General features: G+C 46.2%; 2 protein-coding genes across 2 annotated transcripts; one reads left to right on the top strand and one right to left on the bottom strand.

Annotated features, from left to right (window-relative positions):
- Positions 1 to 1,278: 1,278 nt before the first annotated feature.
- LOC308571277 (coenzyme Q-binding protein COQ10 homolog B, mitochondrial-like) lies at positions 1,279 to 10,674 on the top strand. Its single transcript, XM_081166886.1, has 5 exons — positions 1,279 to 3,718; positions 5,252 to 5,434; positions 6,803 to 6,995; positions 8,864 to 8,968; positions 9,956 to 10,674. Exons 1-5 carry the CDS (start codon positions 3,639 to 3,641, stop codon positions 10,112 to 10,114), a joined length of 720 nt encoding a protein of 239 aa, XP_081023012.1. The 5' UTR covers positions 1,279 to 3,638; the 3' UTR covers positions 10,115 to 10,674.
- Positions 10,546 to 15,066, bottom strand: CISD3 (CDGSH iron sulfur domain 3). The gene is made up of 4 exons (XM_081166984.1): positions 14,925 to 15,066; positions 12,991 to 13,119; positions 12,400 to 12,670; positions 10,546 to 11,015 (listed from the first exon to the last, which is right to left on the bottom strand). The coding sequence occupies exons 1-3, from the start codon at positions 15,000 to 15,002 to the stop codon at positions 12,482 to 12,484; spliced, it is 396 nt and encodes a 131-aa protein (XP_081023110.1). The 5' UTR covers positions 15,003 to 15,066; the 3' UTR covers positions 10,546 to 11,015; positions 12,400 to 12,481.
- Positions 15,067 to 15,069: the final 3 nt, after the last annotated feature.

Here is a 15,069-nt window from a genome sequence, read left to right as displayed (position 1 = left end):
AGCTAAAGATGCGTTTTCTTGATCTGAGCTTTGTGCCAGTTTCTATGGCCCCAGTCAATTCCTTTGACAACCCTCCCAAGTATGTAAAGCTTTTGAAAACAAAAAGACTTGCCATCCTGTGTTTGTCAGGTCGCTTTAACCTTTTCCTCAATAACACAGTATTTAATGTTTTTAAAAAACCCTCTAAAAATGAGTGTTCTCTCATGAGCTCTTGCCTTTGCCCCTGAAGACTAGTTCTTTGAAGCCAATTGAAGATAATTTCTACATTTCCCGACAGCCAATTCCTGCTTCTCTCTCCATGTGTGCACACCTTTGTGATGGCCCTTCTTCACCATGTGGGTCCTTTGTCTTCCTCTTTCTTACTAGAATTCAAAAGTGATGGAGGATATACCATCACCACCTCTATCAGGCCAGTGGCCCTGCCAGCTTTTGGCCTTTCTGTGCAGCATGTCCACTTGTTTAAGGCTATTTACTGGGCAGGCACGTTTTGTCTGCATAACTACTCTCTGCTTGTGCCACACTGTAGGAAGGGCAGTGGCTTGGCAGTAGAACATCTGCTTTGCCGGCCAAAGATCCCATGTTCAATCCCCGGCATCCTGGACAGCCGCTGCCAATCAGTGTGGACAATACTGAACCAGATGAGCCAATGGTCTGACTGGGTTTGATGTAACTTCCTATGTGGTGAAGTTGCTATTGGTTTTGGGGGCTCTGGTCTGTTGTGGTATCTGACTATGTCAACTACTGGCATTGGCATAAAAGACATGGAACATCTGCTTTCCAGTGGGTGTAAAATATTGGATGTGTCAAACATGGTGACTTAATTTTCCAAGGCATTTGTCAGCTCTTCTTAGATCACCCAATGTCTTGGCACATGCATTTGGGAATCATTATGATAGGAGAGAAATGGAGTGTGGTCAGGCCCTTGTAGAAGGTGTTGAATTAAATTGCCTTTTCCAATATTATATATTTTTCTCTTTAATAATAATAATAATAATAATATATTTATATGCCACCCATTTGACTGGGTTGCCCAAGCCACTCTGGGCGGCTCTCAACAAAAAATAGTAAAAGCACAATAAAGGTAAAGGACCCCCTGACAATTAAGTCCAGTTGCAGACGACTCTGGGGTTGCGGTGCTCATGTCGCTTTACTGGCTGAGGGAGCCGACGTTTGTCCGCAGACAATTTTTCTGGGTCATGTGGTCAGCATGACTAAGCCGCTTCTGGCAAAACCAGAGTAGCACATGGAAACACCGTTTACCTTCCCGTCGGAATGGTACCTATTTATCTACTTGCACTTTGTCATGCTTTAGAACTGCTAAGTTGGCAGGAGCTGGGACCAAGCAATGGGAGCTCACCCTGTTGCAGGGATTCGAACCACCGACCTTCCGATTGGCAAGCCCAGAGGCTCAGCAGTTTACACTACAGCACCACCTGCATCCCAAAAAAGCATAATACACCACCAAAAAACTAAAAACTTCCCTGAGCAGCGCTGCCTTCATATGTCTCTTAAAAATCACATAGCTGTTTATCTGTTTGACATCTGCTGGGAGGATGTTCCACAGGGTCGGCACAACTACTGAAAATAGCCTCTGCCTGGTTCCCTGTAACTTCACCTCTCGCAATGCGGGAACCACCAGAAGGCCCTTGGAACTGGATCTTCAAGCAAGCCATCTCTGCCCCATGATCCTTCTGACTTTGCTAATGGTGGAGCATTGCCTCCCATAATTCTCTCTCTGGCCATTGCATAGCAGCTGCAGTGAGCAAGGGGTGGGGTCATTTGTGGCCCTTTCTGGCATCACCAGACCAGTTTGGAAAGCCTGCCAATGTGCTTTGCATTTTGCTTGCCTGTGGCTGTCATGATTGCAATGGCCGACCGCTCAAAAGAAATGGTGTCCAGCAGCTGTTAGGACTAGGCACCCGCCCAGAAGTGCCCTCCATTGGGAGATTAGTATCCTAGCACCTGAAGGCGAAGTACAATGGAGCTGCCAGACACGCTAAACCAGTCTCCCCACCCTGCTGCTCATTAACAGGATACCAAGAGAACTTAAAGACCATCCAGTGTGTTTACCTTAAGAAACAAGCCTGGGAGCCTCGGCACTTCTGCCCCTTTTTGTTTCCCATTACAAGATTTGCAGAATACACTCCTGTCTTTTGTTTTATAACAACTGCCTTCAGATCCTATGTGGCGTGGGTTTCCAAACGCAGTCCTACTGTTTTTGGCAGCTATTTTGCCCAAGTCCCTTTGGAAGCTCTGGGCTGCTTGCCTATCTTTTGGCTTTAACAGCTGCACGAGTTCTCTCAGGGAGAAACGTTGTCCTGCTGAAGTTTGGCCTGTTGTTCACATTTTAGGGTACGGGAGCCTTGGCTGATGTAAAGGTGAATAATGCCACCTGGCTCCTATATAACACGCTTGAGGCCAAGGAACAATTATAAAATAAATTTCTAGAGGAGTAACCATGTGCACCTGCAGTGCAAATGCAGCAAACAGTCATTTGGCGTCATATTTATTGTGCCAAACGCTTTCATGGGGTAGAGTCCACTTTTATCCAATGCCTCTGGATCCACAAAAGCTTGTGCTACAATAAAATCCGTTTGTTTCAAAGGAACCGCAAGACACTGTTGCATGAAAGCCAAAGACACTCCAGTTATGCAAAATATTCCCTCAGAAAGTAGGGGAATTGACAGGGCTTCATTAAAGCTGAAGATCAACCTTGGAATCTGAAAGCTATAAATCTCTGGTGATGCGGAAGATGGATCTGAGTCTGGCAGCAGCATTATAACAGGTACTAACTCCACATGTGCTCAGAAGCACCCCCCCCCCAATATTGTAGGGCTGCCACTACCAGCTCCAATTTAGCTCAGCCTTTAAGGGTTCCAAAGCTGAGCCAAAAATAATAGACACCATCTGCTTTGTGTGTATATATTAGGACTAATTTCTTCTTTGTTAAATATACACATAACATTTTGTTAATAAAGACAAAGCAGGGGCTTAATGCAAACAGACCAGGCTCTTTCCATGGTCAGTCTCAGAGTGCCAAGCACAAATTGTTTAATGGCTATTTTAATCCAAAGCAGTAGCTATAGCAGTTCCAGCAAAGGCACATTCCCATAGCTCAGTGGTAGAGCACCTGCCTTGCACGAAAACGTCCCAGGTTCTATCCTTGATCTCTCCAAGCAGAGCTGGGTGAAGCCACTGGCTGAAATCCTGGAAAGACGCCGCCTGTCAAGTGTGCTGAGCTGGCGCAAGAGACGGGGGTGTCAACAGGTCTCCTTGCCAAGGGCGCGAGGCAACCCGGGAGCGCTTCTGCGTAGAGGGGCTCCTGTCCAAACGCAACAAGGCTGGCTTACACCACATTTTGACGCGGTTACACATGGCCATCTAAAAAGCGGGAAGCGGGAGAACCCGCAAGGCCACCAAGTCCAGAGTCCGGCATTACCTAACTGCCCCCTCCCCCGCCGCCCCCAACCTCGGGCGCGCACGAGGAAGGCGGGGAAGGGGCTGGCCCTTCCGCAGACGCGCACAGGCAGACGCGCGCCCACCCTCCCCGGCGATGACGCACTTGGATCTGGGTAACTTTTAAAGCGAGCCGCCGGTCCGTCGCGAGCACTCGGTTCTCTCTTGGTCAGCGTGAAGCGATGGCAGGAAGAAGCGGTCGCCTCGCCGTCCGGGGTTTGGTGGAGATGGGCTCCCGCCCGCGATGCTCGAAAGGAGCCGGGTAAGAGAGGGGGCTGATCGGAGAAGGGAGGTTTTGGAGATCAGGGGATCCGGCTTCTGTCCCGCCTTTTCTGCCTTCTCCCCAAATGCTTGCGCCCGCCGTCGGGGGGACCAGCCTTGCCCAAAGGCGCAAACTTTCTGCCCGGAGAGCTTTTGGGCTGCTGAGCGCCGGTCATAGAGACAACTTCTGAATTACAGAATCATAGGAAGGGACCCAACTCCCTCCAATCAGGAATCTTTTGCCCAAAGTGCAAGATTAAGAGTCTCATGCTATACTGACTGAGCTATTTGAATACAGTAGTAGTTTTAATGTTAATAGCAATATTCGAGTATATGTCTGTGGTTTCTTTAAAAAGGCGGGTACTCTGCCTTTTCCTATCAAGAAGCTGCAGGTGGCTAACCATGGAATTTAACCATTTAAAATATCAATTCCAGCACACACAAAATAAAATAGAAGTTAAACACTAAAAGCAGCAGCTGAAGTATATACACGGCATGGAATCCTGCCAAAATTAGGCTGTAACAGACCTAATTGGGAATAAGCTGAACTGAACTCATTGGGGTTTACTTCTGTGTATATAGGTTCTATGCATCGGTTTCAGCTGCTAAGGTCCCATTTAAGTGAATTGACCTTACCATAGCATTTTAGCAGAGATGTTTTAAATCATTCCAACTATTATTAAATGAATAATAATTAAAGTGAATTATGTAGTATCAATAAAAATAATGCATTCTCTTTGATTGTGTTTATTATTAGTGATTGATTGATTGATTGATTGATTGATTGATTAAAATAGGGTTTAATCCTTCCAAAATATAACATCCTGAATTCCCATGGATTTCAGTGAGGGAGTAACATTATAGTCAGTCACAACTGTCCCATTAAGAACAATAGGTTGTGCAGCCAGTTTAATTTGGAAGTAGCAAGTCCAGTTGAGTTTCATGGGACTTAACACCTAGATATGTAGGATATGTAGGGGTACCGTGTCCTGTCCCGCTGCTGGAGGCAAACTGCCCTGCCCTGCTCCTGCCACCATACCTGTTGCTACCAGTGCTGCTTTCCCTGCTGCCCTGCTGCTTCTGCTGCTGGCAGAGAAGTGGTGCCAACACAGCGGCGCCAATTTTGGTCATTTTTGGCCAAAATCAGTGCTTCTTTGCCAGTGGAGGAGTGAGTGGGGCAGGCAAGGTTCCCCATAGGAGCTTGTGCTGCCTGAGGCAGCCGTCTCTGGCTACCTAATGGCAGAGCCGGCTCTGTAGCTAGGCATGCCTGGGATTGCAGCCTTAATGTTTCACTTGGGATGGCCTGTGCCCATATTAGAACGTGCCTTACTAATTAATAACAAAAGATCAGCACGAGAAAAAGCTGGATGTAACTAGTTTGACCATTTCCCACCTTCCCCTTCTAGGTACTTCTAAGAAAGTGCTGATTTCTCAATAGTGGTAGCTTCTCATTTCCCCCTCTGGCTGAGAAATGGACACTCCCTTCTCCTTATAGATTCCCTTATTTGGTGTTTTCTTTCCTCTTTTGGTGCAGATTGCATTTGCCACCTTGCAGGCGCTTCAGCTCCAAAGGGGTTCTTGCCCCTTGCATCCTGAAAACCTGCTCCTCCCTGGCTTCAAAGTCAGCCACCAAACAGCAGAGCCGGCCCTTCCTGAGTCTGGCAGCCCCCCTGCTTGGTGCCAAGCGGATGGAGTATGCAGAAGTCCGTCAGCTTCCGTGAGTATGCCAAAAGAATGAGAGAAACGCCCACCTAGCTTAGTTCTAACCGAGAGTTGTAAAACTTTATCCAAGCTAAATTGCCAACATGGGTTTGCATGATGGAAGTGATCCTCCTTTAAAAATAAATACATTTAAATTTCATGCTATAGAACAGGGATGTCTAACTTCCAAGAGACTGCAATCTACCCCCACTATAAAAAAATTGGAAGTGATCCACCCATTGGATTGGCCAAAGTCGTTGAGCTTTTTTGGGGGGAGGGGTCGGTCGCTCAGGATCACGTTATCAGTCAGGATCTACCAGCGGCACCTGTTGGACAGCCCTGCTATAGATGCCAGGAAACAACCACCAGTGATCTCTCCAATTATAAGAACAAACAGCTTGCATATAGACAACAGGCATGTCAGAGAACTCATCCCCCTGGCATCATAAAATCATACAGAAAAGAACCTAAAGGACATCTAGTCTAACCCGCCCACTCACACACCCGCCGAGTGCAGGTTTTTCAGGGCTGGATGCTACTACAGTTCTTTACCATAGCTCAGTAGGAGAACATCTGCTTTGCATGCAGAAGGTCCTGGGTTCAATCCCCATCATCCTCTGGTAGAACTGGGAATGTGTCCTGCCTGAAATCTTGGACAGTCACTGTCAGTCAGTGTCTGCAATGCTGAGCTAGATGAGCAAATTGTCTGACTTGGCATAAGGTAGCTTCCCTGACAGATAACCATCCAGATTCTGCTTAAATATTTCTAGCAAAGTTGAGCCCAGCTTCTCCTGCAGCAGCTTGTTCCACTGTCGAACAGCTTTTACTGATACAAAGTTTCGCCTAACATTTAGCTGAAATCTGCCTCCCTGTCATTTTCACCCATTGTTCCTAGCACTCTGCAGCAACACTTTTCTGTTTGATGGGAGTTGTGCATTGTGCTGTGTTTTTTACATGACTGGGGCACTACAGTCGGACTTGTAGTTCAGCAGAGAGGATTGCATCCAATGTTACTCCTTTGCAGAGCGGGACCCATTGAAATAGCTCTTCTCTGAGAACAATTTAGCTGACACTACTGCCTCAGGCCTCTGCTTGCTGCACTCTGCACATGACTCAGAAACACCCTCTTATTTTTTAGTTCACACATGCCAGAGATCAGAAACAGGCTCTGTGGTGATGCTTAGCTCAAGATGAGCAGTTCCCATATATATTAGATTGTGTGTGTGAAAGAAAGAAAGAAAGAAAGAAAGAAAGAAAGAAAGAAAGAAAGAAAGAAAGAAAGAAAGAAAGCCATGTTCCTTATACAGCCTTTGTGCTTTGCCACTTCCCACCACTCCAGGCCGATCATTCTCACTCATTGCCTTTGCACCTCCTTCTCCTGCAGGTATTCCATTGAGCAGATCTACAATACGGTGGCAGATGTGGGCAGCTACAAGTTGTTTGTGCCCTGGTGCACCGGCTCCCGCATCATTTCCCATCGCAACGGGTTCCTGCAGGCTGAACTGGAAGTGGGATTCCCTCCTGTGGTAGAGCGCTACTCCTCCGACATATCCTTGGTGCCTCACCATCAGATCCGGGTAAGGAAGCATTGGAGGATGGGGCTTATGCTTCGGGTGTTCCCTTGGATGACCTTGCTGGCGAGGTTTTGTGCGCTCGTGTTTTGTCACTGGTCACTTTATAAACCAAGGGATTGAATTATATCCCCTTGCAGAAGCCACACTCACTCACCTGGAATGTTTTATCCCAGGATCCCAGCCATTTGTGAGCTGGCAGTGCTAGCCAGGGATGGGGGGAGGCTTCATCCATCCAGTTCCACTGAACCACAACTACCATTCTCCCTGACCATTAGCAGAAATCTGAGAAATGCTTACAATCTTAATTTCTTTGGGCTAAAGGTTCATCTGTGTCAAGTGGGGTTGTTTTAGTTGTCAAGGCTACCTGCACTGAACTCTGAAAACTGTTAATCCAAGCAAACACACTGAGTTATTCTTTCTTAGTAACTTGTGGTCCAGGATTATGATTTCCGGAATTTGCCGGGTGAAAGCTATTGCCATCAAACCAGTTTTAATCTGGTTTCAGTTTTATGATGTAGCAGCTCCTTGACTCACTTCCCCTCTCTGGCACATGCTTCCTTCACATTGCGATAAATAACACCCAGGGAGAAATGATGTCAGTGGTCACTGGAAACTTCAAAAAGTTAATTCATCAGAGCAAAGAGTCCTGTTGCTCCCAACACAGGGCCTTTTGGAACTCGCTGGTGCGAGGGCCTGCAGTGTTGAAACTATAGATGTGGAGATTTCTGTTATCTCCACCTATATGACCTGGGATTGCAAAAGAGTGTTTCAAGGAGAGGCAGACTGACCTAGCTGGGTTTGTGTTCTCATCAGAGGAGAGAGCCCTAGAGATGTATAGTGTTCTTGTAATTTTATTTACAGATATATTGGTTGGTTATAAAGAAAGCAAGGAACATATACACTCATAGAGAGCAGCAGATCCACTGTCCACATTTCCAGAAAGGGGGAGAGATGGGCACCCATTGTGCTGTGCTTTCATCTCACAAGACTGCTTTCTCAGCTTCTGACTCTGGCTATGTACACACCATACACTTAAAGCCCAAAGTGTGTGGCTTCCAGGAAGGAATCATGGCAACTGCAGTTTTGTTAAGGATGCTGGGAATGGTAGCACAGTATGCAAATTCCCAGGACTCATGTTGGTGCAGAATGTGATTTAATTGTATGGTGTATATGTGGCCAGAGGTTCATTACAAACTGCAACACTGTGTTGTTTTTAAAAATGTATACACCCACACCCACACCCACTCCCACCAGGCATGGGCACTGGCAGGGTGGGAAAATGTGCCCCTCCAGAGATAGATGGACTCCCAACTCCCATCAGCCAAAGCCAGTATGTTCAGTGAATGGGGCTGATGGGAGTTGTGGTCCAATGGCATCAGGATGACTATAGTTTCCACATTTTTTATGTTAAGGTGAGAACTGAGGCTGCCCATGCTACCTCACTCCAGAATATAATTTATCTTTCTCTATCACTACCTGGAACAGTTCCATCTGCAGAAACACAGTTTCTCATTTGACCACATTCTTGTGCTACTGAATTCTGGACACAGTATCAAATTCTGTGCTCAGGTTGAATCGTAGTAAACTGCATATAACTCTGGTTGTTTGTTATAATATTTCAATTTGGTGTAATGACTGCATACTAAAGCCATGGATAAGGCTCATGCACTGCACTTTGGGTGTGCTGACCCCTGTGATTTCCCCAAATGCGTGAAACTCAGCCGCAGAGTTTGTCCCAATTCCTATCTGTCTAGGGTAAATGAAAACTTGCAACAGTGGGTTTGTTGAACTCACGGCAGTGGGTTTTGGGGTATTTGAACTGATTTCAAAACTGTGAGCACTAACCCTGTGCTGTTTTCTCTACCCTTCAGGTTGTGAGTAATGACGGACGGTTGTTTCAGCATCTGGAAACACTGTGGCAGTTTGAACCAGGACGTCCAGGGCAGCAGGACAGCAGCTGCACGCTCAAGTTTTACGTAAGTGCCCTTTGTATGCCAGCTCCTGGCGAGGGTGTGACTTGCAAGGCCAATAGGATGTGTGCTAAGAGTTGGCAAAGTCCCGTTTCATCATAGGTTCAAAGATTACGCTGGAGGATTTATTGCAGCTTTGTCAATATGGGTCATTAATTGATTAGGTACTTCCACAGTTGCCTTTTTTAAAAAAAGTATTGATTGCCTTTCATAAGCAGAGATGTGTCAGCTAGGAGTCTTATTCAGCTACTTGTGCAATTTTCAGTATTTGGGCCTACACATTCATCCACATATCTTCACAGCCACAAGAAGTAGAAACCTGCTTAAAAACAACAACTCCTCCTCTTGATGTTCTCGCTAATTTAAATTCTGCATGCAGAAATGCAAAATACAGCCCTAAATTTGAAGAATCAAATTTTACTCATTTGCCATATAAATTGTCTCCAATGCCCAAGAGTGATGCTGCATTGAGGAAAATTAAAATAGACCTAGCTGCCTGTTGGAGCACTAGGCCAATTTCCCTCCTCCCAAGTAGACCCCAAGGCAGGTATTGGGCCCTGACAGCTGCCCAAGGTTGCCAGATGTGGCTGCTCACCTTGGCATAGTAATACCGTCATACCCTGCAAGTGTCCCAGAAAAAACGGGGCACCCCATTGTTTCTTGCAAGAGAACGGCAGCCATTTTGGATGCCACAATCTTGCACGATTTCACTCCACAATTCCACCCTCAAGCGCTTTTTGTGGGGGGTATGTTTTTGGGCACTGTCCCCCCAAAAGCACTTTTTTTCAGGGGAAAATAATGGCGTGGAATTGTGCGAGATCATGGCATCCAAAATGGCCACCATTCTCTCACAGGAAAAAATGGGAGCATGGCATCCCTAAAGATTGTGTGCCGGATTTTGCTATCAAGGTGTTGGAGGGTATGTAATACTCCTCTTCTCCCCTCTCTTCTCCCAATGTATCAGTGTATTAATTGTTTTTATCTCCCTCCCAGGTCTCCTTTGAATTCAAGTCAGTTCTGCATTCCCAACTGGCTAACCTCTTCTTTGACGAGGTAGCCAAGCGGATGGTGTCAGCCTTTGAGCAACGGTTGAAGAAACTGTACAGTCCACAGGCTGCAGTCCAACCACACAAGGCAGTTTGCTGCACGTGATGAATAGCCTCATATGTACTGAAGTATGGGGCATCTTTCCTGGTCTACAGAAGAACATTCCTCTTTACCATCATGCCTGGATCTCTTACTTTTTAAGGACGTTGCTTTGTGTTTTTAATATATATATATAAAATAACACTATACCATGATTCTCATATCTCATAGCAGTTGTATACAACAAAGCTGCCAACATAAATATATATAGTTTAGCAATGCATATTCAGTGACAAGATAATATGGAAGGACATTGCTTTATTTATGCCTATTTAACTCGCAAAACCCTTGGAATACATTATTTCATTAATGATATTATTTTATTGAGAGTTTTATCCTAATTTATTTTATATTTAATTCTGGTGGTCTTCAGTCCTTACCTCAAAGGACACTTCTGTCAATGATTGACAAATGCAAATGTACGGAATTTTGTTAAGAGATATATATATATATATTTATTTAATGGCAATTCTAAAAAAAAAATCCCACTGGGTTGTTTTTTAAAACCGTGGTGCTTTATTTATTTTATTTTAAATGCCAATAAAACTTGAATACTTACAACACTTCCCAAGCCCCAATTCTTCTTTTACTTTCTGAAAACCTTTTAGCACAAACCACTGGAACGTTTTTTCATCCTAAGCCTTCCTGCTACAACACAGGTTCTCCAGGGTTCTGTGAGGAACAGTTCTAGGATAGGTCAAAAGCTCCTGGGAAAAGCGAGCTTCTAGGAAGTGGGTCAAGGAGCAGCAGGGACGTGCGTTTTGCTTCCTGCATTAGCACACAGTGGGAACAGGCTGGAATGTGTGAGCTGACCAGGAAGCTGAGTAACCGTACAAAAATCTCGATGACAGAAGAGCTCTTGCCCTTTTCCTGCTTTCTTCCTCAGCCTTGATGCCCTTTGACTATCCTGTAAACACATGCAAGTTTGTTACTGCATTAAGAACTGGAAAAGAATACTGAGAATAAGAGAAGCACTTATAATTTCTAATAAGTTGAAGAAACTCAAGTTCCATTGGAATCCCTTGCTCCAGGGGTGGGGAACCTTTGTCCCTAGATGTTGCTGAACAAATTTAATAAGCAATAATAAGACCTATAACTCCCATCAGGCCCAGTCAAGGGTGGCAATGGCCAGGGAGGATGGGAGTTATAGTTCAGCAACAGCTGGAGGGGTGAAGGTTCCCTACATCTGCCTTACTCCTAGGACTGTGAGAATATAGAGATGTCTGCAAACAAGACTTGACAGCTGGCAACATTAACCTTCCTGTGGGAATCCCTTGCAGACAACCACAGTGCCTGCAGAGAGGCGGTCAGGTCATGCATCCATAGCAGTGAGCATAGAGTTACAGATAGGTAGCCGTGTTGGTCTGCCATAGTCAAAATAAAAAAATTCCTTTCAGTAGCACCTTAAAGACCAACTAAGTTAGTTCTTGGTATGAGCTTTCGTGTGCACGCACACTTCTTCAGATACACTGAAGTGTATCTGAAGAAGTGTGCATGCACGTGAAAGCTCATACCAAGAACTAACCCAGTGAGCATAGAGGAATGACCGCTGGTAGGAACACAGACGAAACGTCATGGTGCATTTGCAGCAGCACAACTGGATGCCTTCATCTGCTCCAGCTGCAACAAAACAAGTCTCTCCCATATCAGTCTCTACAGCTATAGCAGGCACTGTAACCTTCCAACAGTTTGACTTCACTCCTAAAGGCACACTCATTCTCCTGAGACAGGCAGGTGCCAACGAGATGTCACTAAGCAGTTAAAACAAGGAGCTAGGATTGACTGCCACAAAGCAGCCTGGCATGATGAAATCTGACTTTCCTCTTCTGCACTCTGCCCTGTCACAGGTCTTTGTACCTGATGTGGCTGGAACACTGAATTGCTGACAGGGTTGGCTTCTTAATCAACAGAGATGACGCCCAAGAAGTTGGCATTCCGCCGAGTGGCAGAACTGTTCTAAGGACATCGAAGGCTGTACCTTTGGACAGCAAGGCCTGTGGACTTTGATGCCCGCAAACCTCATATGCTCATGCAAGCAAATTTAGCTATGGAACAAACCTAGCTATTCCCCCTATTTCTCAAATCTAGTGGTGAGTGCCAAGCATGATATAACTAAAATGGCACCACCCAAGAAGAAGGAGGTCACTGCAAGCCTGGGTGGGGGTGGAATCTCAAAGGTATTCAGAATTACGGGAAAAAATAATTTCTATTTTCAAAAAAAGTTTAATTAAGAATAAAGAAATAGGGGTGGAGGGACAGAAAGTGGCAAATTCCCAGCCATTGAAACATACCTGCACATACATGTACCGAATGCTTGATTCGTTCAGTCGGTTTCTGTATATGAAACCCTGTATATGAAGACCTCTCCTTCCTTCAGCACAACTGTGGGTGGGAATGGAGATCAGCTTTCTGCACAAAATCTTCTTTGTGGGTGCCATCACAGTATGGAGGGTTCTTGGTGTATTTGCAGCCACAAAGCCAGGCCTCTTTTGCCTCCTCCAGTTTGAATCTCAGGGGAGAGATTTCCGGGGCACATCTATTATGGGACCCGTCACAGAATGGCTGCCGTAGCAAAACAAAAGTAAGAGTTTTTAAAAAACACAAAACAACACCCTCGCTCACACCCATCACACTGCCAATGGAGTTTCCATTACAGTTTTGGTGCTGATCCATCAGAGTCCTAGCAGATCAGTTGGGACTGTGTAAATAAAACCAGCACCACTTTTTGAGTGGTACTTTGGTTGGGCTGAGGCAATGATTTCTGCAACCTCTCTGTTCTTGGAAACCATGTTCCCATAGATGCAAGAACTGCAGTATTTTATTTATTTATTTCACAAGATTTTTATACAGTGGGAAATCTGGAAGGACTACAGGTGGTTTACCTGCTTTTGGCTGTGACCGCAGGCACACCATGCATAACGCTTCCCTGCTGCTAGGTCCACCGGAAAGGGTTGTTTGGCTGCGATCACTGGCCGGACTGAAGATGGTGAAGCAGTTGAACAGATCCTTATCTGCAATGTGATCAGGGTGGGGTGGGAGTGGTGGAAAGAATGAATATTATTAAAGGGAAAGAGCAGCAAGCTTAGTGAACAGGCTTACTGCAGTCAGCAGCTGGCCACCAGAAAACATCCGTGCAGCCTCATTTCCCAGGGCACAGGTGGAATTAAAGGCATTGTGGGGAGCTTCCTGGTTGCAGCCCAAGAACCCTATCTTGGCATGCAGAAGATGACAGAAGCAGGAAGAAGCTCAAGCTCATCCTGTATCTGGACCCAAATCGACTCCACGAGATGGAGATGCACAAGTTTCATTTCTGCACACAACATGCTGCAGAAAGCAGGACACACACTTGTCTCATTTTGCTACAGCTCTTATAACGATCAGCTAGAAAGGTAAGCCTAATGGAAGAGTCACCACCAGGTGGCAGTTCAGAGAAGGTCAAAGGCTACTGGTCATTTAGCAGAGCAGATAGGTTAATCCCAAGTGCATTTCGGTCATCTGGTTTTTGCTATATACAAGTCCACCTTCTGGCACACACAGGTTTCGACTGACCAACGTATTTGAGTTTCCCAGGTCAAACCAACTAATGGAAATGTGATCAGGGTGAAGTGGTGATGAGTTTTGGCTTGTCCTATGGCTCACTTCCTTGAGTCGTAAGAATTATTTGATCAGCAGTTTGGCCTCTCTGCTCTTGATGTGCCATTGTGGGCACTTCTGTGGTTCATGGCTGAACATGAGGAGAGCCCTGCTGGAACAAGTCAAAGGCCCCTCTAGTCCAGGATTCTGCTCTCACAGGGGCCAACCAGATGCCGATGGGAAGCCCAGAAGCAGCACAATAGTACAACATGTATTCACAGGCATGTTGCCTTTGCCACTGGAGGTAGAAGATACCCATCATGGTTAGTAGCTGCTGGCCTGGCTTGTAGCAAGAAGACAGAACTCATCGGTTTGCGGGTTTCCGCTGCCCCCAACTCTATTATACAAATAATGTTATCTATACTCATGTAAGTAGTTTAATATTAGTCATGGCTTTTGTTTTATTTCATAAAATGTATGCACTGCTTGATTGTAGAAAAAATAAAACCCTCAAGGCCGATGATAAAAACAGTATTTTTTAAAAAAATACAACTCTAATTCAAAACATACAAAAGTTAAAATACTAAAATAGGTTAGAATTAGTTCAACTTTCTAAGCAAAGAATACAGTGAAAGCGCCTGCTTGATCTCAACAGGAGGCACGGAGCTCCAAAGTGCAGGTGCCGCCACAGTAAACGACCTTATTCTTACAAATGCGGAATGGGTCGAGCCAGCACATGTGGGGTAAGGTTTTTGCCCAAAGAATAATAGAAACTGTAGACTGATAAGGGACAGGCAAGTCCCAGGATTCCCTGGTGAGGGGCATGAAAATCTGCTCAAAATCTCTGCCGCAAACACGCACATAAGCCTGATTCGTCCCGTCCCTCCACCTCTAAACTCAGTTGCGTCCATAATCAGGAGTACTAAAGTACTGCAGCGTGCTCTGCTTTCCCAATGCGAGCAGAGAGACTCAACACGTGTCTCAACTGATGCACGTGCGAATTCGGGAGCAGAAGTCTCTCGGGCTACGGGCTCAATCGACCCCACGCCCAGAGGTGAAGGTGCCGCTGTCTTCTGCGGGGCTTTGACCCCGAGCAAGTATGACTCGGGCTGCAGCCTCCACGGAATCGCCCTTGGGTGCAAAAGCAACGCGCGTGCAAACGACGCCCCGACTCCACCGGCTCGGCGCGCTTGTGAAGCCGCCTGCCGACTCCCGAGGCTCCCGCGGCGGCGGCGGCGCTCACCTGGGGGGAGGCGAGCCGGCGGAAGAAGGAGCCAGCCGCGCTCGAGAGGGCAGCGCCGGCTCCGCGCAGCGCCGGCATCGCTCGCAGCTGAGAGGCGCCAGCGGAACTCCGCCCCCGTGGAAGGGGTCACCTTCTCTCGCGGTCC

This window comes from Podarcis bocagei (assembly GCF_964188305.1).
Source record: "Podarcis bocagei genome assembly, chromosome: 13".
Lineage (NCBI taxonomy): Eukaryota > Metazoa > Chordata > Lepidosauria > Squamata > Lacertidae > Podarcis > Podarcis bocagei.
This window is presented reverse-complemented; position numbering and strand designations above follow the sequence as displayed.